This window comes from Antennarius striatus, chromosome 8, assembly GCF_040054535.1.
Source record: "Antennarius striatus isolate MH-2024 chromosome 8, ASM4005453v1, whole genome shotgun sequence".
Lineage (NCBI taxonomy): Eukaryota > Metazoa > Chordata > Actinopteri > Lophiiformes > Antennariidae > Antennarius > Antennarius striatus.
In genome coordinates this window covers 24,844,543-24,872,513 of record NC_090783.1, presented here as the reverse complement: position 1 = coordinate 24,872,513, position 27,971 = coordinate 24,844,543, and the positions used below count along the sequence as shown (strand labels likewise).

General features: G+C 53.0%; 2 protein-coding genes and 1 long non-coding RNA gene across 3 annotated transcripts; 1 reads left to right on the top strand and 2 right to left on the bottom strand.

Annotated features, from left to right (window-relative positions):
• Positions 1-3,313: 3,313 nt before the first annotated feature.
• LOC137600090 (uncharacterized) lies at positions 3,314-9,689 on the bottom strand. Its single transcript, XR_011036906.1, has 5 exons — positions 9,566-9,689; positions 8,714-8,896; positions 4,920-5,044; positions 4,054-4,203; positions 3,314-3,848 (listed from the first exon to the last, which is right to left on the bottom strand). It is a non-coding gene; the product is annotated as an uncharacterized lncRNA (long non-coding RNA).
• Positions 9,660-15,950, top strand: LOC137600080 (rho GDP-dissociation inhibitor 1-like). Its single transcript, XM_068321465.1, has 6 exons — positions 9,660-9,793; positions 12,264-12,440; positions 12,729-12,812; positions 13,074-13,150; positions 13,380-13,443; positions 13,663-15,950. The coding sequence occupies exons 2-6, from the start codon at positions 12,266-12,268 to the stop codon at positions 13,860-13,862; spliced, it is 600 nt and encodes a 199-aa protein (XP_068177566.1). The 5' UTR covers positions 9,660-9,793; positions 12,264-12,265; the 3' UTR covers positions 13,863-15,950.
• A 381-nt stretch (positions 15,951-16,331) lies between these two features.
• Positions 16,332-27,812, bottom strand: ppp1r12c (protein phosphatase 1, regulatory subunit 12C). Its single transcript, XM_068321393.1, has 20 exons — positions 27,504-27,812; positions 22,047-22,212; positions 21,371-21,501; positions 21,157-21,275; positions 20,712-20,871; positions 20,482-20,626; positions 20,329-20,403; positions 19,974-20,050; positions 19,742-19,857; positions 19,598-19,653; positions 18,813-18,928; positions 18,638-18,725; positions 18,380-18,497; positions 18,048-18,163; positions 17,791-17,828; positions 17,627-17,666; positions 17,386-17,490; positions 17,114-17,164; positions 16,970-17,020; positions 16,332-16,890 (listed from the first exon to the last, which is right to left on the bottom strand). The coding sequence occupies exons 1-20, from the start codon at positions 27,695-27,697 to the stop codon at positions 16,804-16,806; spliced, it is 2,049 nt and encodes a 682-aa protein (XP_068177494.1). The 5' UTR covers positions 27,698-27,812; the 3' UTR covers positions 16,332-16,803.
• Between the last annotated feature and the right edge of the window lie 159 nt (positions 27,813-27,971).

Below are 27,971 nucleotides of genomic sequence, written 5' to 3'. Positions count from 1 at the left end.
CAACAAACAGTACAACAGACAGTACAACAGACAGTACAACAGACAGTACAACAAACAGTACAACAGGCAGTACAACAAACAGTACAACAGGCAGTACAACCAACAGTACAACAGACAGTACAACAGGCAGTACAACAAACAGTACAACAGGCAGTACAACAGACAGTACAACAGGCAGTACAACAAACAGTACAACAGACAGTACAACAGGCAGTACAACACACAGTACAACAGGCAGTACAACAGACAGTACAACAGACAGTACAACAGGCAGTACAACAAACAGTACAACAGGCAGTACAACAAACAGTACAACAGACAGTACAACAGGCAGTACAACAGACAGTACAACAGACAGTACAACAGACAGTACAACAAACAGTACAACAGGCAGTACAACAAACAGTACAACAAACAGTACAACAGACAGTACAACAGACAGTACAACAAACAGTACAACAGGCAGTACAACAAACAGTACAACAGGCAGTACAACAGACAGTACAACAAACAGTACAACAGGCAGTACAACAAACAGTACAACAGGCAGTACAACAAACAGTACAACAAACAGTACAACAGGCAGTACAACAGACAGTACAACAGACAGTACAACAGACAGTACAACAAACAGTACAACAGGCAGTACAACAAACAGTACAACAAACAGTACAACAGACAGTACAACAGGCAGTACAACAAACAGTACAACAGGCAGTACAACAAACAGTACAACAGGCAGTACAACAGACAGTACAACAAACAGTACAACAGGCAGTACAACAAACAGTACAACAAACAGTACAACAGACAGTACAACAGACAGTACAACAGACAGTACAACAAACAGTACAACAGGCAGTACAACAAACAGTACAACAGGCAGTACAACCAACAGTACAACAGACAGTACAACAGGCAGTACAACAAACAGTACAACAGGCAGTACAACAGACAGTACAACAGGCAGTACAACAAACAGTACAACAGACAGTACAACAGGCAGTACAACACACAGTACAACAGGCAGTACAACAAACAGTACAACAGGCAGTACAACAGACAGTACAACAAACAGTACAACAGGCAGTACAACAAACAGTACAACAGACAGTACAACAGGCAGTACAACAAACAGTACAACAGGCAGTACAACAAACAGTACAACAGGCAGTACAACAAACAGTACAACAAACAGTACAACAGGCAGTACAACAGACAGTACAACAGACAGTACAACAGACAGTACAACAAACAGTACAACAGGCAGTACAACAAACAGTACAACAAACAGTACAACAGACAGTACAACAGGCAGTACAACAAACAGTACAACAGGCAGTACAACAAACAGTACAACAGGCAGTACAACAGACAGTACAACAAACAGTACAACAGGCAGTACAACAAACAGTACAACAAACAGTACAACAGACAGTACAACAGACAGTACAACAGACAGTACAACAAACAGTACAACAGGCAGTACAACAAACAGTACAACAGGCAGTACAACCAACAGTACAACAGACAGTACAACAGGCAGTACAACAAACAGTACAACAGGCAGTACAACAGACAGTACAACAGGCAGTACAACAAACAGTACAACAGACAGTACAACAGGCAGTACAACACACAGTACAACAGGCAGTACAACAGACAGTACAACAGACAGTACAACAGGCAGTACAACAAACAGTACAACAGGCAGTACAACAAACAGTACAACAGACAGTACAACAGGCAGTACAACAAACAGTACAACAGGCAGTACAACACAAAGTATGAGACGAAACACAAGGGATGGTTAACATCTCTATACACTCTAATCTCGTAGGGGAAGTGACGTGCGCGCAGTCCCTGAGTTGACGGGGGAGGGATAGATAGGTAGTCAGGTGCTGGGGGGAGGGAAGGGCAGAGAGAGAGCTGTGGCAGGGGGCAGGGCAGGGAGGGAGTTGAGCCTCCTGACCGCCTGGTGAAAGAAACTGCCCTTGATCCTGCTGGTTCTGGTCCAGCAGGCTGAAAAGGCTGCAGCAGTCTTCAGACATTGTTGGTAGAGTCTCAACCCTTCATAAATCCTGTTTGATCATTGACAACTGTTAATGGAAACATTTTCTCCAATATGGAGGCAAGTGCTTCAGATATTAATGTCGGTGTTGATTAGTGAGAGGTCGATAGCTAGAAGGATGTGTGGGATCTGGTTTTAATGACAACTTCATTGCTGCATCTGAAGATTTAAACGGTAGCAGGTGTGAACATGTGATCAGCAGGCGCTAACGTGTGATCAGCAGGTGTGAACATGTGATCAGCAGGCGCTAACGTGTGATCAGCAGGTGTGAACATGTGATCAGCAGGCGCTAACGTGTGATCAGCAGGTGTGAACATGTGATCAGCAGGCGCTAACGTGTGATCAGCAGGTGTGAACATGTGATCAGCAGGCGCTAACGTGTGATCAGCAGGTGTGAACATGTGATCAGCAGGCGCTAACGTATGATCAGCAGGTGTGAACATGTGATCAGCAGGCGCTAACGTGTGATCAGCAGGTGTGAACATGTGATCAGCAGGCGCTAACAGGAAGCTAGGGCTCCCCCCTCCCCCCACATGACCCTGCTCCATTTGAACTGGCATAGGTTGCTGCAGGTGTTTCTAGAGGGGGGAGACTGAGGGAGGACCTACCATGTTGTGTCCAGGTTTCCTGTAGGCCGGCGCAGAACCAGATGTAGAACTGCCAACATAATACATCAAATCTCCTTTAGGGAGGGGTCGATCAGACTAATGGGGACAGGGCTACTTCCTGGCAGCGAGCGACTTTCCGTCGGGCGTGAAGACGTGAGCCAGAAGCACATTGTTTCAGCCGTTGGGGTTTGGGGAGGGATGCTTCATGTCCGTCAGAGGCCAGGCGATGAGGGAGAACCACAGTGGCTTCCAAACAGTGGCTTCCAAACAGTGACTCAGAAGGGGCAGCGATGAGGTCATCGACCGACTGAAGAAGGGCGACACCTGCTGGTCAAGAAAGGGAACTCCGACTTGAGAGAGAAAAGAGGAACGACCCTAAATGAGCCTGAGCGAGGCCGTCCATAAGTAGGTTCTGTGGACAGATGGGTGTGTGCACGATGTTCTGGTGGGCCTGAATGAAGAAGTCAGGGATGAAGATCTTGTCAAGTTTTATTAAACATTAACATTTGAACAAACATGCAGGTGAACACGAGCAACATAGAAAGTTTCTATATAAAGTCTCCCATGAAGGGCAAAAAAAGTGATCATTGGATGAACCCGTGGGGGTTAGGGTTGGGGGGCTGGGGTTGGGGGGCTAGGGTTGGGAGGCTAGGGTTAGGGGCTAAGGTTGCAAGGTTGGGGGTTAGGGTTGAGGGGCTAGGGTTGGGGGACTAGGGTTTGGGGGCTAGTGTTAGGGTTTCCTGCTCCTGGAAAAGACAGGAGCAGAGACTGTGCTGAAAGAGGAATTCATTAATGTGTGATTTGATCTTGTGTAGAGTCCTCCAAGTTATTCTTTTTTTTTTACACTTCCTCTACTCGTGGCAGGAGTCATGACTGGTGGCGTATTGTTTTGCGCTGGGGTGACTGGAGACGGTACAGCAGCAGAGACCCCAGTGTTTAGTCCCCATCTTACCAGCTCTAGTCCAGGTGTTGGTTTTATCATCATAGTCCTCAACACAATTGGTTCTGCAATGGATGCTGCAGCCCCCCATAACAAACAGCTTGTTGTTCATCCCTGCAGTACCAAAGTAACTGCGGCCGTTCAACATTGGGGGAATTTTATTCCACTGATCGGTCTCTGGGTCGTAGGCCTCAACACTTCTTAAATCGTAGCCATTCCAGCCACCGAGCTGTGAGAACAAAATGAAATAGTCAGGTGAGTGTTTGGGTTCAAATCAAATGTAACACATTGTGCAGCGTGTTAAAGCTTCAGATTGTGAACACGGCATGTGTGACACCAACTGGACACCAACCAGAGGACATTGTCATTCTGTCAGCTCTACTAGATAGAACCAGGTGCTGGCCTCAGTCCAGGTTAGTTCTTCATTTACTCACCGCAAAGACACGGTTATCGTACAAGATGACGCCTAATCCCCAGCATCTGGTTTTCATGTTGGTGAAGCGTGTCCACTGGTTGGTCTCTGGACTATAATATTCACAACATTGAAGGATATCAAACCCAGTAGAACCACCACAAACGTAAATCTGGACAGACAAGGAGGAAAAAAGGAAGTCAACAAATATCACTGTTCTTGGCAGAAGCCCCAGAAAAGATCATTTTTCTCTCATTTCTCATTTTCTACTCTCTTTTTTTTCTTTTTATAAAATTGAAGAGTTCTTGTTTGTACAAATATTGAACTACAACAAAGGCAGTCACAGACTGCAACATCCCACATGGCAAACACAATCCTGAAGTCTGCTTTCCCCTGAGATGGAAATTTTACCCTGAACTACTTGCATAAGTCAAAGATCAAAGCTAGTGCTCTGACCTACGTTCATAGATTAGAGCACTAGCTTTGATCTATGGTTTTACTCACACTGGCCTTCTCCCTCGTCTTTCCATCTTATCCGGTTCCTGAGTACAAAAGTTGAAATTTGACCTTGACCTAGTTTTTCTCAAGGTTAAGGTCATCATCTCATCTTCATGCCCTCTCCTGCCTGAGTCATGTGCTTTTTGTTTCATCTTTCTGTCTGAATGGTTGGGAAGATATTTGGTGGACAGACGGACGGACGTCCACCAAATGTAACACTGACAATTACATCACTGCTTTGAAATGGGATGTAATAACCTCCAGCATATAGTCTAGTCCACAGATATTTAAATTTAAATTACATATATTTAAATGAACAGCTAACAATGTTTCCTGTCAGCGTTAGAACAACTCCAGAGCTATTTCCCACTGCTCTGGACCTTCACTCACCTTCTTATTGAACGCTGCACAACCAGCATCACTTCTGACAACGTTCATCGGTTGAATTAGACTCCATTGGTTCGTCTCAGGTCTGTAGCGCTCCGCAGTGTTCGGGTACCTCCTATCAGCACCTCCTAATGCATAAATATATCCATCCAAAACAGCAACACTCACATGACAGCGGCGCTGGTTCATGGGTGCTGCTTCAAGCCAAACACGTCTGTTCACATCAAATTTTCGCACGCTGTTGCAAACCTCATCCCCATCATAGCCACCAATGCAGTAGATGAACCCATCATGGTAGACAGTGCCATGAAAGTAACGAGGCTTTTCCTGATGGTCTGTAACGTCCAACCAGAGATCAGCATGGACATCGTAAACCTCGGTGATGTCATTTAACCAGGGATTTAAAAGTAAATTAAAGAATTTTAAAATGAATTCTAAAATGTATGGGCAGCCAGTGGAGTGAGGCTAAAATGGGGGTAATGTGCTCATGTTTACGGGTGCTGGTCAACAGACGTGCAGCAGCGTTTTGGACCATCTGGAGACGGGAGATGGAAGAAGCACTAACCCCCCCCCTAAAGGGAATTACAGGAGTCCAGCCTAGTGGTGACAAAGGCGTGGATGACTGTTTCACAGTGTTGCGTCGAAAGAATTGGTTTTATTCTGGCCAGCTGCCTCAAATGATAAAAGCTGGACTTCACTACTGCCCTGATCTGGCTGTCAAGCTTGAGACCTGAGTCCATTTTTACCCCAAGATTAGTGATGGCTGGCCTGACATGCTGGGCCAAAGAACCCAGATCTGGAAGGGGTGTACCAGCGGTGCCACCAAAAAATGTCACTTTAGTTTTCTTTTCATTAAAACTCAAAAAGTTCAGGGCCATCCAGGCCTTAATGTCATCAAGACATTTAACTAATGCAGCGATAGAGTACGCATTGTTCTTTTTGAGTGGAACATAAATTTGGCTGTCATCCACATAACAGTGGTAGTGAATCCCATGCTTCCTAAGTATGGAGCCAAGCGGGAGCAGATAGAGAGAAGAGAAGAGGGCCCAGAACTGAGCCCTGTGGGACCCCACACAGGAGAGGAGCAGAGGAGGACACCGAGTCGCCAAGGCTGACACAGAACCTTCTACCTGTCAAGTACGACCTGAACCACTCCAGTGCTAAACCCCTGATGCCCCCCCACTGCTCCAAGTGGGAGATCATGGTCCACTGTATCAAATGCAGCAGTTAAGTCTAAAAGCACTAAAATAACACAGTCACCAGAGTCAGTAGCTAAAAAGATATCATTAAAAACTCTTAAAAGAGCTGATTCTGTGCTGTGCAGGGTTTTAAAACCGGATTGGAAAACCTCAAGAATATTGCAGTCTTTCAGAAAGTCTGTTAATTGACTGTAGACTATATTCTCAAGGATTTTTGAGAGAAAAGGTAGTTTGGAGATCGGCCTGAAATTGGCGAGATCTGTAGGATCTAGCCCAGGTTTTTTGATCACAGGTTGCACTACTGCGTGTTTAAAATACACAGGGACGACACCTGAGGAGAGACTGCTATTAATAATTGTGAGAACGGAAGTTCCAACAGTGGGGAAAACCTCTTTAAGCAGTCGAGGAGGGACAGCATCATTTGGAGAACCTGAGGGCCTCAACTGACCAACAATCTCCTGTAAAAAGGACAGTGTCACGGGCTCAAACTGCTCAAAAACAGCAGAGCAGGTGACAGAGATTGAGGGGTCGTAAGCAGGAGGTCAGATGAGAGCCCTTATAGAAGAGACCTTGTCAATAAAGAAGTGAAGACAATTTTCACAGACAACAGGAGAGGTCTCTATACCAGCAGTCTGCTTGGCATTAAGAGCTGAATCAATTGTTTTAAACAAAGCACGAGGTTTGTGACAGAGAGGATAATATTAGATAAGTGTTCTGTTTTCGCTTTTTTCACAGTTTTTTGATAATGACGCCAGCAGTCCCTCAACATTTGAAGAGACACCTGCAGTTTGTCCGTTTTCCATTTGCGCTCAGCTTTACGGCACTCACGTCTGGCAGCACGAGTCGTGTCATTTAACCAGGGCTCAGATTTAGTTTTAGGCTGCCTGGTTTTTAATGGAGCCACAGAGTCTAAAACAGTCTGGCAGGTGGAGTGAAACCATGAGCTGAGCTCCTCCGTACTGCACACAGACCCAGGAATGACAGAGTTATGATTAAAAGCGGCTGAAAACTGAACAGCAGTGGAAGGGTTTATGACACGACAGCGCCGAGAAGCAGCGGCAGATTTAACTGTATTAGCGACAAGAGTAACCTCAAATAGCACAGGCATATGATCTGAAAACACTGCATCACAAATCTCTAGGTTAAAAACAGGCAAACCATACGATAAGACAAGATCGAGTGTGTGTCCATGTTCTTGTGTGGGTCCAGACACAGACTGCACAAGACTAAAAGAGTCAATGAGGTTCAAAAAGTCAGTTGCCATTGGCTTTTCAGGACAACACACGTGAACATTAAAATCACCAACAGTAAGGACACGGTCATATTTAGGCATAATCTCAGCCAGGAAGTCAGAAAATTCGTTTAAAAAGTCCTTATTGTATCTAGAGGCCGATAGACCACGGTAAGTGTGAGGTTCTTTGCTCAGGATCATGGTTGATCCACCTAACGGTGGCCTCATACACGGTTTTCTCCTCATCCACATTGAGCTCATCACTATCAAGGATGTCAGAGAGTTCCTGCAGACTGAGCTCCAGAACTCCTGGCTGGAAACAACCTCCTCAAACCTGTTCATTAACTCCTTCCTGAAAGTCATGCAACACTGTTCCTTTGTCAGCTTCCACCATTTCGTCTTCTGCTCTGCCTTTGCCCTCTTGATCTTCCTCACCACCAGAGTCATCCTACACACCACCATCCTATGCTGTTTGGATACACTCTCACCTACCACTACTTTACAGTCACTGGCCTCCTTCAGGTTACACCGTCTACACTAGATGTAGTCTACCTGTGTGCTCCTACCTCCACTCTAATAGGTCACCCTATGTTCCTGCCTCTTCTGGAAGAAAGTATTCACTACAGCCATTTACATCCTTTTTAAAAGTCAACCACCATCTGTCCTTCTGCGTTCCTCTCCTGGATACCAAACCTGCCCATCACCTCCTCATCACCTCTGTTTCCTGCACCAACATGTCCATTGAAGTCTGCTCCAATGACAACTCTCTCATTTCTAGGCATGTTCTGCATCACTTCATCAAAGTCCGACCAGAATTTCTCCTTCTCCTCCAGCTCACATCCTACCTGTGGAGCATACCCACTAACAACATTGAACATCACACCTTCTATTTCTAGCTTCAGACTCATCACTCTATCTGACACTCTTTTTACCTCCAGGACATTCCTAACAAACTCCTCCTTCAAGATAACTCCTCCTCCATTTCTCTTCCCATCTACACCATGATAGAACAACTTGAACCCTGCTCCTAAACTTCTAGCCTTGCTACCTTTCCACCTGGTCTCCTGGACACACAGTATGTCTACCTTCCTCCTCTGCATCATGTCAACCAACTCTCTACCTTTTCCTGTCATAGTTCCAACATTCAACGTCCCTACTCTCAGTCCTATACTCTTGGTGTTCCTCTTCTCTTTCTTCGAGCGAACGCACTTTCCTCCTCTCCTTCTTCGACCAACAGTAATCCAATTTCCACCGGCGCCCTGTAGGTCAACAGCACTGATGGCGGTCGTTGTTAACCTGGGCCTCGACCGATCCGGTATGGAAGTCATAGGTTTGATTCACATTTTGATAACCTACCAGTAACCTACCTAGGTTCCTTTGACCCAGCTGGTTGTATGTTCCATCTGAACTGTGGGATGAGGAACCTGAATGCGGTCTGAAGGTGAGTTAAGATGAGCCTGGCTTTTGTTCAGGTATCGCCATGCTGTTCTCAACGCAACCAGCGGATTTCTGTGTTGTGACGTTTGGGGAGTTTGTCGACTTCTGCTCATCTGCCAGAAGAAAGACAAAAGACAGACAAAGAGCTTTATTTGTCGTTGTACAGGGATGGTACAATGAAATTGAAAGGCCAGATGGAAAGTCGGTCTAGAGCCGCTGCACCCTGGGTGCGCCGCCACTACGGGCCAACATGACCTAATATTCCTTAGATGCATGTTTTTCCTGATAATTGGGGGAAACCGGAGAACCTGGAGAAAACCGATTCAGACACGGAGAGAACACGCAAACTCTTCACAGAAAGGCCACGTTGGAAATGATGGGGTTTGAACCCGACCTTGTTGCTGTGAGGCAGCAGTGCTAACCACTACTCCACTGTGCCGCTCCTAGAAGAAGAGAGACAAACTGGCCTAGGGTCAGTTTCGAAGGTCCGACGGTCGGGTTCCAATGTCCGATGGGTTCGATTCCAACAGTCGGGTTCAAAAGTCGCTGCTGGGCTTTCATCCGCAACCCCAGATTGTAAAAGTCTGGTTTGAATAAACCAAAGCTGGTCAGGGCTTCAGTTAACCTGACCGTCCTGTTTCCTCTGGAGGAGAAAATGTGTCACATGTTCCCACCGGAAGCACACCGGCAGTGTGTAGGGTGGTAACCAAGGCAACGCTGTTTCCTGCGGCATCAGGACCAGACATGGTGCCCCCCCCCCGTTATGATTCTATGGAACTGACCGGGTTCGGGTTCGGGTTCGGGTGCCTCCTGAAGCCGCTGGAGGTGGCCGCGCGCCAACGGGTCACCTGACGTCATCGCGTGCCGTGCGGTCCAGCGTCACGTCACCGGCGCGAGGCAGCGCGGACTCGTAGCCCCGCCCTCCCGCCGCCATTCTGCTGCGCGTTGAGCCCGGAGACCCAGCGAACCTTCACCGAACGCACCGGAGACCGGACCCCCACCGACCGACGGTGAGTGCGGCCGGTTGTAACGGCGGCTCGTGACGGCATCACCGGAACCGCCGCGGAGCGACGGCGGGAACCGAGCGCAGATCCCGTTAGCCGCGGGCTAAGTTACCCGCTGGCTCCGCCGCCCCGCCCCGGCCCCCGGGCCGGCCCCCGGGCCGGGAGGCTCGGCTCCGACCCACCCGGGGTCCGGGAGCTCGGCTCCGGTAATGTCTACCGGTTCTCAGTGGCGTCGGCCCGCCGGTAGTCCCCGTTAGGCGCACCGGCACCGGCCCCGTTAACGAGCAGCTTGTCCGTGACTTCCGGTGGAGACTCTTCTAGAAGGGATTTTTATTCTTTGTTTAATTCGTTTTTTTTACGTTTTGGAAACACTTCCTTCTTCCCGGTGACCTGCCGGGACCGACTGTGTTCCGGTATTTTCAGTGGAACGTTTGAATCTTCTGGGGCCCCCATGAGGAACGGGCTGGACCGGAAGTGACGCCGCTGGCTGCTTCCTGCTGCTGTTCCATCAGGAAGTGAGGCCTGAACATGCCCACCGGGATCCAGGTGTGGCTGCTGTCTGGACCCGGTCCGGTCCCGGTTCTAGAACCCATCCCCCTGTAGAAACAACCATGCCTTCTCAGACCTGAACCGTTCTTTGTTCTGCGGCGCAGAAGAACCACGAAGCAGACAGGAAGTTGAATTTGTCCGTTTGTTTCTGCAGGAATAAATGAACGTGAGTGCAGGGTTTGATGCGACTTCCTGACGTATATGGGGGGGTTGATGACGCTGAGACGGAGCAGGAAGCTACGAGCAGCATGGGGCCCCTTAAGCACTGCGCCCCGTACAGCGGTACTTGATCAGTGTGGACATCGGCCCGTCACCCCGTACGTGTAACGGGTTCAGGTGTTGAAGTGACAGCTGTCAGTTGCCCCCCCCACGTACCAAACACGGTTCTGAACCCCCTCGGCACCAGAGGACACTCGGCAGCGTTTGAAACCATTCGTTAACTCTATATGCTACTGCTTAACCTTCTGTTCAGCTATTGGCCCGGGGGCCACTTGCGGCCCATTAGGCTTTGTAATCTGGGCTGCTAAACTTGTTTAAACTGTAATTAGTTTTAAGAAATAAATGTACTTATAAGATGATTTAATGTCTACTCTGCAGCCTGGTGAAGCCAAACCCTTCATATAATAGCTTTTACATGCATTTGAACAAATAAATACTCCATCTGCCCCTCCGCTGGCCGTCTGTGGAGAGATGGACCTCAGTTTGCCCAGTGCTGTTCTAACAGAACTGCTCTGGGACCAAACACGGCAAAATGAAATACTGTGACTCCTTTCTGGTGGATCTGTTTTTGGTAACCATGGAAACATCATTTTCTATGTAGGGAAAACATAATATGAATCATGTGGTTACAATGGGACCAACTTGGGCGTGAGGGTAAGTAGTGTGTGTAAAGAGAATATCTCCTATAGACTTTTCAAGTCTATAGGAGTCTTGAAGCTGGTTCTTGTGGACCACTCTACTGTCTGGAGGTTCTATTCCAGGTCCAGGAACTCAAGAAGAACCAACAGGTTAAATATCTTAATCCAACTTGAAGCCAATTCAATCGATTCCTCCCCCTCTTCTTGATTTCTTGTCAGTGGTTGTTATAAGTGCTGAAGATTATAAACTGTCTTTATAACAGTTGTTATTGTTCTTTTTATCACCCTCTGTGGTCAGAACAGAGATGCGTGTTATTTCCCCCCTCCTGTCTTCATGTTCTTGCTCTTGGGTTGGGCATCTACTACTGCGTGTCCTGAATAATGCTGAGTTGGCACAATGCAACTTCTGAACCAGACTTGTTTTTTACAAGGAAGGATCACAGCTAACATGACCAGATGCCTCCACAGCTCAGGGAGAGGACTGTGTTCCCACTGCTCTGGTCTCCCGGTCTGCCTCAGCCTCCTCCTCCTCAGTCAGCCAACAGCCAGTAGCGCCTCGTCAGCTCTGTGACAACTAGATCAAGTTTGTCTGGTTCTCAGCAGAGAGACAGCAAACAAGTTAGAAGCAGCTTGATATTTATAACTTCCGTATCTAATGGCAGCGCTTCATAAGATTGACGTCCCTTCACCTGTTCCAGGCAGGTTAACGGACAAAAGCAAGTCTCATCAAGGACGGCCTCAGTGCTGAGACGGTGAATTGGTTGTGTTTTATCCACTGCAGCTACCAGTTCACACTCCACACATTTTGGTCCACGTTGGTTTTGAACCAGCCACCCTCATCCCCTGCCCATCCCTAGTCACAAAGGGTTGGTGGGTGTCAGAACAATAGAGACCAGTTTCTTCTTGGATGCCTTTGTTGTGAACTTGACTTACTTGACTTCATGTTATAATGCATGAATACCCGACTTGCCCCTGGTCTCTGTAGCATGTCCCATCTCTTCGTTCCCCTGCCCCTTTCTGACCAGCTGTTGTTGTATGATCAATGTCCATCGTTTCCACTCTGTCTCCAGACATGGCTGAGGATCATGTGAAATGTGATCACGAAATCGACGCTGAAAACGAGGAGCAACCGTCGGACTACAAGGCCCCAGCCCAGAAGACGGTGAAAGAAATCCACGAGCTTGATAAGGACGACGAGAGCCTGCGCAAATATAAAGAAACCCTCCTGGGATCTCAACTAGATGTTGGTAATAAACCCAAAGTTACTCTTTGCTGGTGAACTGAAGGATGTTTCAGAGAGGATATTATATTTACAGTACTCCCCCCAACCCTGTCCTGTTCAGGCACTGCACCGGTAATAATACTTAGAACCGTGGAACCTTGGCCCTGGGCTCTCAGGCCCTGTTTTTGTGTCTTTTTTTGTCTGATTATTTTAACAGGGGAAGACTTTATGGTTTGGGTTAACGGTGGTGACACCTGTGTTTAACACCCTGGTTGTGTTCATTGGACCATCAATTTCTTTGATCCCGTTGCAGATCCCTCTCTTCCCAATGTCCAAGTGACCCGGATGTCTTTGGTGTGTGACACCGCCCCGGAACCCCTGATCCTGGACCTGCAAGGTGAGTCCTACATTCACCCGGTTTGGTGTCGCCATCAGTGTTTCCCCGAGAGCGGATGTTTCAGGTTTAGTCTCACATCAAGGCCTTCAAGACAGACGGAGTTTAAACGCCAGGCGTGTTGTGATCCTGGGTCTTCCATTATGGTAACACGGTTAGGGTTAGGGTCTGTCACCATTAGATGCCAGCAGCTGGTCCACAATGCTGAAAACAACCAGGAAGCTGTCCTGCGGCTGACGCTGCCCTTCCTCTGGTGTTTTCCAGGAGACCTGGAAGCCTTCAAGAAGCAGCCATTCGCCATGAAGGAGGGAGTGGAGTACAAAATAAAGATCAGCTTCAAGGTGAGGAGTGTGTGTGTGTGTGTGTGTGTGTGTGTGTGTGTGTGTGTGTGTGTGTGTGTGTGTGTGTGTGTGTGTGTGTGTGTGTGTGTGTGTGTGTGTGTGTGTGTGTGTGTGTGTGTGTGTGTGTGTGTGTGTGTGTGTGTGTGTGTGTGTGTGTGAAGGATCCATTTTTACTAGTTAACATCACTGGGACAGTGTTGGATGCTGTGTTTCATTGTTTCTGTCTCAGGTGAATCATGAGATCGTGTCCGGTCTGAAGTACGTCCAGAACACCTACAGGAAAGGACTCAAGAGTGAGTGAAGTAGTTAGTGTTAATCCTCAACCCTAACTCCCTAACTCTAACCCCCTCAACCCTAACCTCCTAAACCTCTATCCTTAGCCCAAACCCCCTGAACCCTAACCCCAATTCCAACCCCCTAATCCCAGCCCTCTCACCCTCTTTTCCTGTCAAACTACAAGGTCCTCCTGCTTTGAACGTGTTCTGACTGTTACTCCACTGTGTTTGTTCCAGTTGACAAGTCGGACTACATGGTGGGCAGCTACGGCCCCCGCCCCACCGAGTACGACTTCCTCACCTCGTGGGAGGAGGCTCCTCACGGCATGCTGGCCCGCGGCAACTACACCATCAAGTCCAAGTTCACCGACGACGACAAGCACAACCACCTGTCCTGGGAATGGATCCTCAACATCAAGAAGGAATGGAAGGACTGAAGGGGGTGAGGGGTGGGGGGCGCGCATCATTCCTGCTTCTGACTCGGTTTTCACTTGATCGTGTATTTCCTGCTCTCTTGCCTTAGTTACTGTCCCACCCTGCCCCGCCCCCATGACCCCGCCTCCAGCCCCCAACACCCCGACCCCAGCCCCCATCAGAAGCAGTAGCATCAGCAGTAGCACCGCCACACCCATTGTCCTTCCGTCCAGCACCTCCCTGGTTGCCATGGTTACAGTAGCAGAGGAGCCTGTTAGCTAACCCGAACCTGTCGACCCCCCCATGCTCACTCTGAGCCGTACCGTGTAGAACCGTCCCCCCCAACGCCCGGCCGGGTTTGCTGCTTCAGGAGACGATGCCCTTCTTCCTCCACACGGTGTCTTCCTCTCTGCACCAAGGGCTTGTGGGAAAGCAGCGGAACAATCAGCGTTTGTTTGCCTTTAAAACAGTTGTAATGATGATTGTGTCATGTGACCTCCATCACAGCATGCCCCCCCACCTGACCTACCTGCCACAAAACGCCCAATCACTCCCTAGTCTGAACAGAAGCCTGCTAGCGTAGCAGTGCCTGCTAGCGTAGCAGTGCCTGCTAGCTTAGCAGTGCCTGCTAGCTTAGCGTAGCCTGCTAGCATTCCTGACTTGCCTGCATGATGGTTTTGATCTGACCAATGATGGCCTTGGACGACAGTTCATTGACGTCTCCTCTACGGGGGCCACTCTCCCTCCCTCCTGTCCAAGCCCAACCCCTGTTGTTAGCCCCGCCCTCCCGTTTTACTCACCTGAACAGAGTAGGAGGGGCAGTGGTCAGAAGCCTTCTGTAGGAAATGGGACGCCCCCCCATCATGTCACCAGTGGAGGGGCTCCATTCTGGTTCTGATCAGTGGTTCAGACGGTCCTAGTGCTGCTAATCAACTATTGATTAGTTATCGACTAGTTATGGATTAGTTGTGACACACTGAGGCTCCAGATCAGGATTGGTGGAGATTTTTCCTTGACTTAGACGTTAATCAATAATCATTAATCAATAATCACGTTTCTACCAGTTCTTCAGATGTTTTTTAGCAGATCAATGACGTTGATGCACTTTTTCCTGGGATGACATCTTTCATTCATGCTGCCTCTTTTTGCAAAGCATTCTGGGTTTTTCTACCACTACCTTCTACCCCCCACCCTCCTTTGGAGTCTGCATCTGAAAGCACTTTGGGGGGTGAGATGAGGACTGCCCCCCATCCCCGAAAGAAACAGGACACAAAGGATTGTGCAGAAGGGAGGGGTGTAGGGGTGTGGCCTGAGGGTATTGGCTCCTCCCCCTTCAGATCCAAAAAAGGATAAAGACACGCCTTATTACCGATTTGCAGAACCAGGCGATTTGCACAACTGGACATGCCCCCCGACCACGCCCTCCGTGCGACTGTAGCCGTGGCGACGTCTTCCTCCAGCTGATGTCGCTGCTCGGAGGCGTGACGCGTTGAACGGTCACGTGACCCAGTTCCTGGTCACGTGACCGTTCTGAATTGGGCGTGTCCAGGTGTTGACCTGGTGCTGTAGGACTCTGTATGCCTTTAGCAGCGTTAGCGATCACGTAGCCTGTTAGCCGTGTACGACGGGCTAGCAGCTGCTAGCTCACGTGGGTCTGCACACAGAGCTCAAACTGGGGGGGGCTGAATGTTAACCGGTGAGAACCCCCCAGCCATGAGGCCTTAACACAAACGAGGGTCACCTCTCTGGCGGCTTGTTGATCCCCTTTGCCTTAACGTCCGTCATGTGACCTGCCCGGTCTTCACTCATTGGCTCCCTGATGCGAGTCAGGCAGGGGGCCCCCCCGCCGCCAGAACCCTCGCTGGTGTCTCCACAACGGATGCCGGTCGCACACGGAATCCCGACCCGGGTCACGTGACCACAGGATTGGTGGGGGAGAGGCTTCCAGCAGCTGACTCGAACCCGGACATGTGGATGTAAACGTTTGTCCCTCCATGCATTCCTTCACGTTGTACAGTTTCCATGACGATGCTGGCGTTCTGGTGGGTGGGGCTCCGTGTTCCGTCATACTTCTGATTCTCTTCAGTCAATAAAGGTTTTTGCTGACTCGGCTGCTTTTTGCACATCGTCCTGCTTGAAGTTGTTCTTCCTGCTCCGGTGACCTCAGGGTCACGCAGGAAAGCTTTAGAATGTTGCATCTTGGGAAACTGATTCACTCAGAAACCAACAGCGTGTCTTATATATGAAAAAAGTTTTAGGTCATTCATTGAAGGTGTTCCGTATAGAGCAGAGCATCCTGTCCTACGTCTTGTTGCCTGATGCCGTTGCCCCTGACGACCGGTGTTCCTGACGGTCTTGTGGATGAATCTCCAAACACGCTTTGTTAAAACACTGAACCTTGATTAGTCGGACACGTGTGTCCTGGTGTTTCTGGCGGCGGGGCGTGACCACCTCCCCTGATTGGCCCAAACCCCCCCATGAACAGGTTCGGGTCGCTCACACACACATTTATTCCCAAACCCAACAGAGTACATTCACCAAAGCAAGACAGGAACCCAGTTTAAAAATACATCCAATCAGATGCCAGAACACCAACGGGGAGGCCACGCCTTCCAAAGCGTCCAATAGGACGCCAGGACAGAGCGGCGCCGTCCTATTGGTCCGAGCTGCACACATGTAACACATTCAGAGGCGCATGCTAATGAGGATGTAAAGCTCTGAGAGCCCCGCCCACCTGGACCTGGTCAGCTGACCTTTGGCACACAGACGGTCCAATCAGGAGCCGGGGGGTGGCGGCACTCAGGGCTTTGGGTCCTCAGTGGTTTTACAGAAATACAAGTAAATAACATCACGCTGGTGGAACAGTGACGCGGGGGGGCGGTCCAGCCGGTTCTGCTGTAGGTCAGCTGACGCGTCCATTTCCTGTTTGGCCCCATGGTGGGTGGCGGCGCCGTGAGGCTCCGCTCATCTGGACAGTTTGCTGATGACCCGGATGAGGGCGGCGTTCTCGTCCTTCAGCCGCTGGTTGTCCGCCCGCAGGTCCACCACCACCTGCAGGAGAGACACCTGAGCCGCTGCAGCCAATCAGAACGCATGCAGAGCCCACCACAGCAAACGCCACGCCCCGTACCTTCAGCTCGTCCTCCAGCTCCATGGCTTTCCTCTGGAGGGCCACCTTCTCCTGTGAACGGCACACACACATCGTCTGTGACATCATCTTGTCGACGCCCACAAAGGCTGAAGCGTTTGTTCTGGAGGAGAAACACAAACTCACGAATCTGTCCAGCTCCAGCCGGGCCGGCCTGTCGGCGCCGCGCTCCTGGGTCTGCAAGAGAGACGAGGGGTGAGCTGGAGCCCCCCCAGCGGGGCCGAGGCACCCCCCAGCTGGGCGAGCGTCGGCCCTCATCAGCTGACATTTGAAGATGGGAGGATCATCACTGAACCCTAACGGGTCGGCTCTGAAGCCACGCCCCCGTCCCGTGACGGCTCCTCCCTCTCGTTTCTGTTAAAACCTCCCCGTTCCTGGGGGGCGGGGGGCGGGGGTACCTGTCGGAGCCGCTCCAGGTCCACTTTGTTCTGGCTGAGCAGCAGCTCCATCTCCTGCAGCTGCTCCTTCAGGACCAGGTTCTCCTGCAGCACCGCCAGGAACATCTGGACAGACAGACGGACAGCTGCAGGGGCGACCACTGGGGGGCGCCGCGGCCTAGACCGCTAGGGGGTGCCCCCACGCCGACCAGCAGGGGGCGCCCCTGTTGGGGCCGGTTCGTTTCAAACGGGTCAGACTTACGCTTCTGTAGTCGGTTGATGCGTCCCCCCCCCACACGTCACTGCAGAGACAGGAAAGAGGCGTAAAGGCGTCGCCCTGGGAAGCCCCGCCCCCAACGACACCAACAAACAGCCAAACGAACTGGGGGTGCCCCCGCCATCCCCCACAACAACCTGACCTCTCACCTGGACAGGTCATCCAGGTGTCCGTCCTCGTCTTCCTCCTGAAGGACAGAAAGGGTCAGCACAACCATCACACACAGTCACACACAGTCACACACACACACACACAGTCACACACACACACACATAGTCACACACACACACACAGTCACACACAGTCACACACAGTCACACACACACACACACACACACACACAGTCACACACACACACACACACACACACACACGTCCTGCCGTCTGTGAGGCGGGTGTTTCTTACGTCTCCCCCCGGCTGGAGGATTCCAGTTGAGCGCCTCTCCCTCCGCCCCCTCCTCCGACCTTTGACCCCCAGCCGCCGCTCTCCCTCTGGCTCCTCCTCCTTCACCGGGTCGGTGTCTGAAACACACCAGAGGGAACGCCCACTCGTGTTGGAACAGGAAGTGGCCACGCCCAGGGCTGGTGAGCAGGGGGGGTGTACCCTCACCCCTCAGAGGGCGTGACTAACGATGGGGGTGTGACCCTCACCCCTCAGAGGGCGTGACCCTCACCCCTCAGAGGGCGTGACCCTCACCCCTCAGAGGGCGTGACTAACGATGGGTGTGTGACCCTCACCCCTCTCGGCGGGCGTGACGGTGACGATGGGGCTGACCAGCTGGATGCTGCGAGGCGGGGGATCCGAACCCTTCGCCGCCGTCTTCTCCGCCTCCTTCAGGTCGGTCAGAGTCACGCCCTGCAGCAGAAACAACCAGGGGGGGGTCAGCTCCACGTCTGACCCGGGTTCTCTAACTGTTCCTGACAGGAGAACAGCGTCTGGGTCCTTCATGGAGGACCCTGAAGACCCAGACCGGTCCTTCAGTCAGGGGGGGGTACCTGCGTGGAGCGGCGGGACTGCCTCATCATCCTGGAGCGGGCCTTCCTCTGGGACTCCGACTCCTCGTCCCGGACCGGAGCCTGGAACCTGAACACACCACCGGTCAAACGGCGTGAAACACGCCTCAGGGGGGGCATCACGGGACGGGTCAGCTGCAGCAGGAAGCCACCTCACCTGCGCCTGTCAGCACTGGGGGCACCGGGGGCAATGGGGGCATTGGGGCTCTCAGCATCCGTCTTCTGGGGAGACGGCTGGACTCTGGCGGTCCGGTGGTCCTGGTCCTCTGCAGTCTGGAAGAAGAACACAAGACGCTCAGCAGGCGCTGGAGGCGTGGCCACCAGTAGGTGGAGGCGTGGCCACCAGTAGGTGGAGGCGTGGCCACCAGTAGGTGGAGGCGTGGCCACCAGTATGTGGAGGCGTGGCCACCAGTATGTGGAGGCGTGGCCACCAGTAGGTGGAGGCGTGGTCACCAGTAGGTGGAGGCGTGGCCACCAGTAGGTGGAGGCGTGGCCACCAGTAGGTGGAGGCGTGGCCACCAGTAGGTGGAGGCGTGGCCACCAGTAGGTGGAGGCGTGGCCACCAGTAGGTGGAGGCGTGGCCACCAGTAGGTGGAGGCGTGGCCACCAGTAGGTGGAGGCGTGGCCACCAGTATGTCGAGGCGTGGCCACCAGTAGGTGGAGGCGTGGCCAGCAGTGTGTCGAGGCGTGGCCACCAGTAGGTGGAGGCGTGGCCACCAGTATGTCGAGGCGTGGCCACCAGTAGGTGGAGGCGTGGCCAGCAGTGTGTCGAGGCGTGGCCACCAGTAGGTGGAGGCGTGGCCAGCAGTGTGAAGTAGCCAAACCACGTGCTGAGCTTTTTACTGCCTCCTAAAGGGGGAGTTATGACACGCCCACAGGCCAGCGAGTGCACTGACATTCTCATGGAGTGGTGCATGCTGGGACGGGGTGTGTGATGTATACCATGTCAGGGGGCGTGGCATTCCCCTCGCCGTCTGGACTGGACGCCGTGCTGCTCTCTGTGGACAGACGGACGGGACCGGTTGGAATCTGAACTTTTAAAGACGACCTGGAGGCATTGGCCCCACCCCCACCCCCACGACTTACCGGCGGCGCCGCCCCCCTCCTCCTCACTGAGCCCCAGGCCTCCGGACACGCCCCTCTCCTTTGATTGGTCCTGCACGCTCATCTTGTCCTTACTGCTCATCCGGCACACCGAACTCCTGCAGGAGACACGTGTCAGTCTGACGCCTCCGGGGGGCGCTGACAGCCCCCAGCGCCTCCACAGCGCCCCCCGGAGGTCTCCAGGGGGCTGAAGTAACAGCAAACTGATACGAACCTGCGCCGCTTGTTCTGAGCGCCGGCGGCGTTGGAGGTGGGCTGGGTCTGTCTGCTCAGCATCGACTGTTCACGCCACTGACACACACACAGTGTTACACACACACACACACACACACACACACACACACACACAGTGTTACACACACACACACACAGTGTTACACACACACACACACACACAGTGTTACACACACACACACACACACACACACACACACACACACACACACACACACACACACACACACACAGTGTTACACACACACACACACACACAGTGTTACACACACACACACACACAGTGAGCTGCAGTGAAGCCAGACCACATGTGATCCTGGGGGGCGTGTCCTCACCTGGGGCTGTTGGAGCTCCAGCTGCTCCAGGAGCTCCTCCACGCTCTCGTCGGCGACGTCCAATGGCGTCTGGCCCTGAACAGAGGACAGGTGTTATTGGACGTCCTGAAGGCACACCTGGACGCCGGGACAGGAAGTGTGTGAGGGACTCGCCACGTGGCTGCGGGCCTCCATGTCACACAGCTGCTGGGCCAGGAGGCAGCAGGCGTCGCCCTGCCCCCAGTGGGCGGCGGCGTGGAGGGGCGTCCAGCCGTCAGCGTCCGCCGCCGACACGTCCATCCCACAGCGGCACAGGAGCCTGGACAGGAGCACAGGTGAGCCCCGCCCCAAACAGGTGAGCCCCACCCCCTGACGTCACGCGTCTGCGTCCACAGGGGACTTACCTGAGGGCCTCCAGGTAGCCTTTGGCAGCAGCCACATGGAGGGGCGTGGCCCCGGTCCGGGGGTGTCGTACGTCAGGGGGCGGGCCCTCGATCAGCCAGGTTTGGGCGTCGCTCAGGATCTGCTCCTCCTCCAGCCGCTTGGCCGCCTCCAGGTCCACACCTGGATAGGAGGGGGCAGGACACGCTGCAGTTACACCAGCCTGCAGGGGGCGCTCGCAATCAGCAGCCATCAGCCCCCGCCCTGTTCGTGTGCCCCGCCCTGTCCGTGTGCCCCGCCCTGTCCGTGTGCCCCCACCCTGTCCGTGTGCCCCGCCCTGTTCGTGTGCCCCGCCCTGTCCGTGTGCCCCCGCCCTGTCCGTGTGCCCCCACCCTGTCCGTGTGCCCCCGCCCTGTCCGTGTGCCCCCGCCCTGTCCGTGTGCCCCCGCCCTGTCCGTGTGCCCCCACCCTGCCTGCGCGTGGCCTCCTGCAGCAGCGACTCGGTGGACTCGTCCAGCACCAGGTCCAGGGGGACGTCTCCGTCACAGTTGACCGCCGTCAGGGAGGCGCCGCCCTGCAGGAGGAGGCTGGAGAGACGACATGAGAGACTCCACTGAGCGGGGGGGGGGCAGACCAGTATCACACAACACTGATGCCCCCCCAGCGGGTCTGGACTACACACTCAGCGATGTCGGGGTAGCCGCAGGAGGCGGCGGCGTGTAGCGGCGTCCAGCCCTCGCTGTCCACCTGGTTGACGCTGGCGTGATGCTCCAGCAGGAAGGACACGGTGTCCACGCTGCCGTCGATGCAGGCCTGGGGGGGGACGAGAGGCTGGTCTGTGGGGGGGCGTTCTGGACACTAGCGCTCCTACAACGTTCTCTACGTCTGAAATCACGTCTGTGTTCAGGGAGAACATGTGAGGTCGTCTAGAACCAGAACCCCAAGGAATTCTGGGAAATCCAGCACAGAAACACCACGTCTGCATATCTACCCCAGATCTACCCCCTAACCCCTATTAACCCTAACTCCCATCTAAGCCAAACCCCCCATCTACCCCTAACCCTCATCTACCCCTAAACCTCATCTACCCCTAAACCCCAATCTACCCCTAACCCCTATCTACCCCTAACCCCTATATACCCCTAACCCCATCTACCCCTAACCCCTATCTACCCCTAACCCCTATATACCCCTAACCCCCGTCTACCCCTAACCCCCACCTACCCCTGACCCCCATCAACCCTTACCCCATCTAACCCTTACCCCATCTACCCCTAACCCCTATTTACCCCTAACCCCTATCTACCCCTTACCTCTAACCCTATCTACCCCTGACCGTGGCTTGAGGAGGGTGTCACCTGGTGGAGGGCAGTGATCCCATCTGCGTTGGAACAGTTGATGATGTCAGACACGCCCCCCCCATGGAGGTCTTCGTCCTCCTTCAGCATCAGCAGCGCCTCCTCCGTGTCGCCGCTGGCGCAAGCCGCCAGGAATTCTGCCGCCCTGTCGAACCTCACCCGCTTGCTGTGGAGACACAGGCGCGACAGCAGTCATGATGGGCGTGAGACAGTGGTCATAACAGGATGACACAGTGGTCATCACAGAGTGAGACAGCGGTCACCAAAGGTTGAGACAGAGGTCACCACAGGGCGAGACAGTGGTCATCACAGTATGAGACAGTCGTCATTACAATGTGAGACAGCGGTGATCACAGTGAGAGACAGCGGTCATTACAGTGTGAGACAGCGGTCATCACAGTGTGAGACAGTGGTGACCACAGGGTGACACAGTAGTCATCAGTGTGAGACAGCGGTCATCACGGGCGTGAGACAGCGGTCATCACAGTGTAAGACAGCGGTCACCACAGTGTGAGACAGTGGTCATCACAGTGTGATACACTGGTCATTACAATGTGAGACAGCGGTGACCACAGGGCAAGACAGCGGTCACCACAGGGTGAGACAGCGGTCATCACAGTGAGAGACAGTGGTCATCAGTGTGAGACAGCAGTCACCACAGGGTGAGACAGTGATGATCACAGTGTGAGACAGCGGTCATCACAGTGTGAGACAGCGGTCATCAGTGTGAGACAGTGGTGACCACAGGGTTACACAGTGGTCATCAGTGTGACACAGCGGTCATCACGGGCGTGAGACAGCAGTCACCACAGGGTGAGACAGTGTGAGACAGTGGTCATCACAGTGTGAGACAGCGGTCATCACAGTGTGAGACAGTGGTCATTACAATGTGAGACACTGGTCATTACAATGTGAGACAGCGGTCATCACAGTGTGAGACAGTGGTCATTACAATGTGAGACAGCGGTGATCACAGTGAGAGACAGCGGTCATCACAGTGTGAGACAGTGGTCATCAGTGTGAGACACTGGTCATTACAATGTGAGACAGCGGTGACCACAGGGCAAGACAGCGGTCACCACAGGGTGAGACAGTGGTCATTACCATGTGAGACAGCGGTCATCACATGGTGAGACAGTGGTGACCACAGGGTGAGACAGTGGTCATCAGTGTGAGACAGCAGTCACCACAGGGTGAGACAGTGATGATCACAGTGTGAGACAGCGGTCATCAGTGTGAGACAGTGGTGACCACAGGGTTACACAGTGGTCATCAGTGTGACACAGCGGTCATCACGGGCGTGAGACAGCGGTCATCACAGGGTGAGACAGTGAGAGACAGTGGTCATCACAGTGTGAGACAGTGGTCATCACAGTGTGAGACAGCGGTCATCACAGTATGAGACAGTGGTCATTACAATGTGAGACAGTGGTGATCAGAGTGAGAGACAGCGGTCATCACAGTGTGAGACAGCGGTCATTACAATGTGAGACCGGTCATCAGTGTGAGACAGTGGTGACCACAGGGTGACACAGTGGTTATCAGTGTGAGACAGCGGTCATCACGGGCGTGAGACAGCGGTCACAACAGTGTGACACAGTGTGAGACAGTGGTCATCACAGTGTGAGACAGTGGTCATCACAGTGTGAGACAGCGGTCACCAAAGGTTGACACAGAGGTCACCACAGGGCGAGACAGTGGTCATTACAATGTGAGACAGCGGTGATCACAGTGAGAGACAGCGGTCATTACAATGCGAGACCGGTCATCAGTGTGAGACAGTGGTGACCACAGGGTGACACAGTGGTCATCAGTGTGAGACAGTGGTCATCACGGGCGTGAGACAGCGGTCATCACAGTGTGAGACAGCGGTCACCACAGTGTGAGACAGTGGTCATCACAGTGTGAGACACTGGTCATTACAATGTGAGACAGCGGTGACCACAGGGCAAGACAGCGGTCACCACAGGGTGAGACAGCGGTCATCACAGTGAGAGACAGTGGTCATTACCATGTGAGACAGCGGTCATCACAGGGTGAGACAGTGGTGACCACAGGGTGAGACAGTGGTCATCAGTGTGAGACAGCAGTCACCACAGGGTGAGACAGTGATGATCACAGTGTGAGACAGCGGTCATCACAGTGTGAGACAGCGGTCATCAGTGTGAGACAGTGGTGACCACAGGGTTACACAGTGGTCATCAGTGTGACACAGCGGTCATCACGGGCGTGAGACAGTGTGAGACAGTGGTCATCACAGTGTGAGACACTGGTCATCACAGTGTGAGACAGCGGTCATCACAGTATGAGACAGTGGTCATTACAATGTGAGACAGCGGTGATCAGAGTGAGAGACAGCGGTCATCACAGTATGAGACAGCGGTCATTACAATGTGAGACCGGTCATCAGTGTGAGACAATGGTGACCACAGGGTGACACAGTGGTTATCAGTGTGAGACAGCGGTCATCACGGGCGTGAGACAGCGGTCACAACAGTGTGACACAGTGTGAGACAGTGGTCATCACAGTGTGAGACAGTCGTCATCACAGTGTGAGACAGCGGTCATCACAGGGTCAGACAGTGGTGACCACAGGGTGAGACAGTGGTGACCACAGGGTGAGACAGTGGTCATCAGTGTGAGACAGTGGTCATCAGTGTGAGACAGTGGTCATCACAGTGTGAGACAGCGGTCATCACAGTGTGAGACAGCGGTCATCACAGGGTCAGACAGTGGTGACCACAGGGTGAGACAGTGGTGACCACAGGATGAGACAGTGGTCATCAGTGTGAGACAGTGGTCATCAGTGTGAGACAGTGGTCATCACAGTGTGAGACAGCGGTCATCACAATGTGAGACAGTGGTCATCAGTGTGAGACAGTGGTCATGTACAATGTTAGACAGTGGTCATCACAGTGTGAGACAGCGGTCATCACAATGTGAGACAGTGGTCATCACAGTGTGAGACAGTGGTTATTACAGTGTGAGACAGTGGTGACTACAGGGTGAGACAGCGGTCATCAGTGTGAGACAGCGGTCATCACGGGCATGAGACAGCGGTCACCACAGGGTGAGACAGCGTTCATCACAGTGTGAGAAAGTGGTCATTACAATGTGAGACACTGGTCATTACAATGTGAGACAGCGGTCATCACAGTGTGAGACAGTGGTCATTACAATGTGAGACAGCGGTGATCACAGTGAGAGACAGCGGTCATCACAGTGTGAGACAGTGGTCATCAGTGTCAGACACTGGTCATTACAATGTGAGACAGTGGTCATTACAATGTGAGACAGCGGTCATCACAGTGTGAGACAGTGGTCATTACAATGTGAGACAGCGGTGATCACAGTGAGAGACAGCGGTGATCACAGTGTGAGACAGTGGTCATCACAGTGTGAGACACTGGTCATTACAATGTGAGACAGCGGTGACCACAGGGCAAGACAGCGGTCACCACAGGGTGAGACAGCGGTCATCACAGTGAGAGACAGTGGTCATTACCATGTGAGACAGCGGTCATCACAGGGTGAGACAGTGGTGACCACAGGGTGAGACAGTGGTCATCAGTGTGAGACAGCAGTCACCACAGGGTGAGACAGTGATGATCACAGTGTGAGACAGCGGTCATCAGTGTGAGACAGTGGTGACCACAGGGTTACACAGTGGTCATCAGTGACACAGCGGTCATCACGGGCGTGAGACAGCGGTCATCACAGGGTGAGACAGTGTGAGACAGTGGTCATCACAGTGTGAGACAGTGGTCATCACAGTGTGAGACAGCAGTCATCACAGTATGAGACAGTGGTCATTACAATGTGAGACAGCGGTGATCAGAGTGAGAGACAGCGGTCATCACAGTGTGAGACAGCGGTCATTACAATGTGAGACCGGTCATCAGTGTGAGACAGTGGTGACCACAGGGTGACACAGTGGTTATCAGTGTGAGACAGTGGTCATCACGGGCGTGAGACAGCGGTCACAACAGTGTGACACAGTGTGAGACAGTGGTCATCACAGTGTGAGACAGTCGTCATCACAGTGTGAGACAGCGGTCATCACAGGGTCAGACAGTGGTGACCACAGGGTGAGACAGTGGTGACCACAGGGTGAGACAGCGGTCATCAGTGTGAGACAGCGGTCATCACGGGCATGAGACAGCGGTCACCACAGGGTGAGACAGCGGTCATCACAGTGTGAGAAAGTGGTCATTACAATGTGAGACAGTGGTGATCAGAGTGAGAGACAGCGGTCATCACAGTGTGAGACAGCGGTCATTACAATGTGAGACCGGTCATCAGTGTGAGACAGTGGTGACCACAGGGTGACACAGTGGTTATCAGTGTGAGACAGCGGTCATCACGGGCGTGAGACTGCGGTCACAACAGTGTGACACAGTGTGAGACAGTGGTCATCACAGTGTGAGACAGTGGTCATCCCAGTGTGAGACAGCGGTCATCACAGTATGAGACAGTGGTCATTACAATGTGAGACAGCGGTGATCACAGTGAGAGACAGCGGTCATTACAATGTGAGACTGGTCATCAGTGTGAGACAATGGTGACCACAGGGTGACACATTGGTCATCAGTGTGAGACAGCGGTCATCACGGGCGTGAGACAGCGGTCACCACAGTGTGAGACAGTGTGAGACAGTGGTCATCACAGTGTGAGACAGCGGTCATCACAGTGTGAGACAGCGGTCATCACAGTGTGAGACAGCGGTCATCACAGTGTGAGACAGTGGTCATCAGTGTGAGACAGCGGTCATCACAGTGTGAGACAGCGATCATCACAGTATGAGACAGTGGTCATCACAGTGTGAGACAGCGGTCATCACAGTATGAGACAGTGGTCATTACAATGTGAGACAGCGGTGATCACAGTGAGAGACAGCGGTCATCACAGGGTCAGACAGTGGTGACCACAGGGTGAGACAGTGGTCATCAGTGTGAGACAGTGGTCATCACAGTGTGAGACAGCGGTCATCACAATGTGAGACAGTGGTCATCACAGTGTGAGACAGTGGTCATCACAATGTGAGACAGTGGTCATCACAGTGTGAGACAGTGGTGACCACACGGTGAGACAGCGGTCATCAGTGTGAGACAGCGGTCACCACAGGGTGAGACAGTGGTGACAACAGGGTGAGACAATGGTGATCACAGTGTGAGACAGTGGTCATTTACAATGTGAGACAGTGGTGACCAGAGGGTGAGACACCTGTGGGCGGGTCCTTACTCATGGCCCTGGTTAGCCAGCTAGCTAAACAGCTAACACAACCAGGCGTCCTGCAGTGCTCCAGTGATTCTACCGGTGGTCGGTTCAGACTGACCGGTACCGGCACCGGAGCGAACGCCTGTTTTCATGCGCCCCCTCCCCCAACATTCTTACTTCCGGTCGCGCACCGGAGCCGATGCCCCGGTAGCTTCCCGTTACCGTCCACCGGATGCTTACGGTCGTTTGGACAGCGGGCTGCTCCCTCCTCGGCCCCCCGGTACCGGAGGCTCCCCCGGAGGTTCGGCGTCGGGCTCCGGTGAGCGGTCGGCAACGCCCCGCCGCCGCCGCGCCGCACCGGAAGCCCTGTCGGTGCAGGAACCGGCCCACCGCTTCAGCTGCTCCCTCCGCTTGGCTCGCGCCGAGTCCCCCATGATCCACCGGGGCAGGACGGGTCCGGTCAGCGTCCGCGGGGGGGGCCGGACTCTCCCTCCATGCGTGCGTCCACTTCCGGGTTGAGGCTCCGCGCGGGGCGTGGCTTCGGGTGAGGGCGTCACATCCAACTACGGCGACGTAGCACGCGCTGCCCCGCCTTTGATTGGCCAATAGCTGCTCGATGGAGGACACGTGGGCGGTGATTGGTCAATGTCATAACGCCGATGACGCCAGGCCAATCGGAGACGCGGGGGGGGGGGGGGGCGCTGTGGC

Bases quoted from the DNA above. Each gene is read 5' to 3' on its own strand.
- LOC137600080 (XM_068321465.1), top strand. From the start codon at position 12,266: ATGGCTGAGGATCATGTGAAATGTGATCACGAAATCGACGCTGAAAAC. The intron at 12,441-12,728 runs GTAATAAACCCA...ATCCCGTTGCAG, and splicing joins GGGATCTCAACTAGATGTTG to ATCCCTCTCTTCCCAATGTC. The intron at 13,444-13,662 runs GTGAGTGAAGTA...TGTTTGTTCCAG, and splicing joins CTACAGGAAAGGACTCAAGA to TTGACAAGTCGGACTACATG.
- ppp1r12c (XM_068321393.1), bottom strand. From the start codon at position 27,697: ATGGGGGACTCGGCGCGAGCCAAGCGGAGGGAGCAGCTGAAGCGGTGG. The intron at 18,929-19,597 runs GTATACATCACA...TTCTTCTTCCAG, and splicing joins ATGCCACGCCCCCTGACATG to ACTGCAGAGGACCAGGACCA. The intron at 17,829-18,047 runs GTAAGAAACACC...TCTGTCCTTCAG, and splicing joins TCCTCCAGCCGGGGGGAGAC to GAGGAAGACGAGGACGGACA.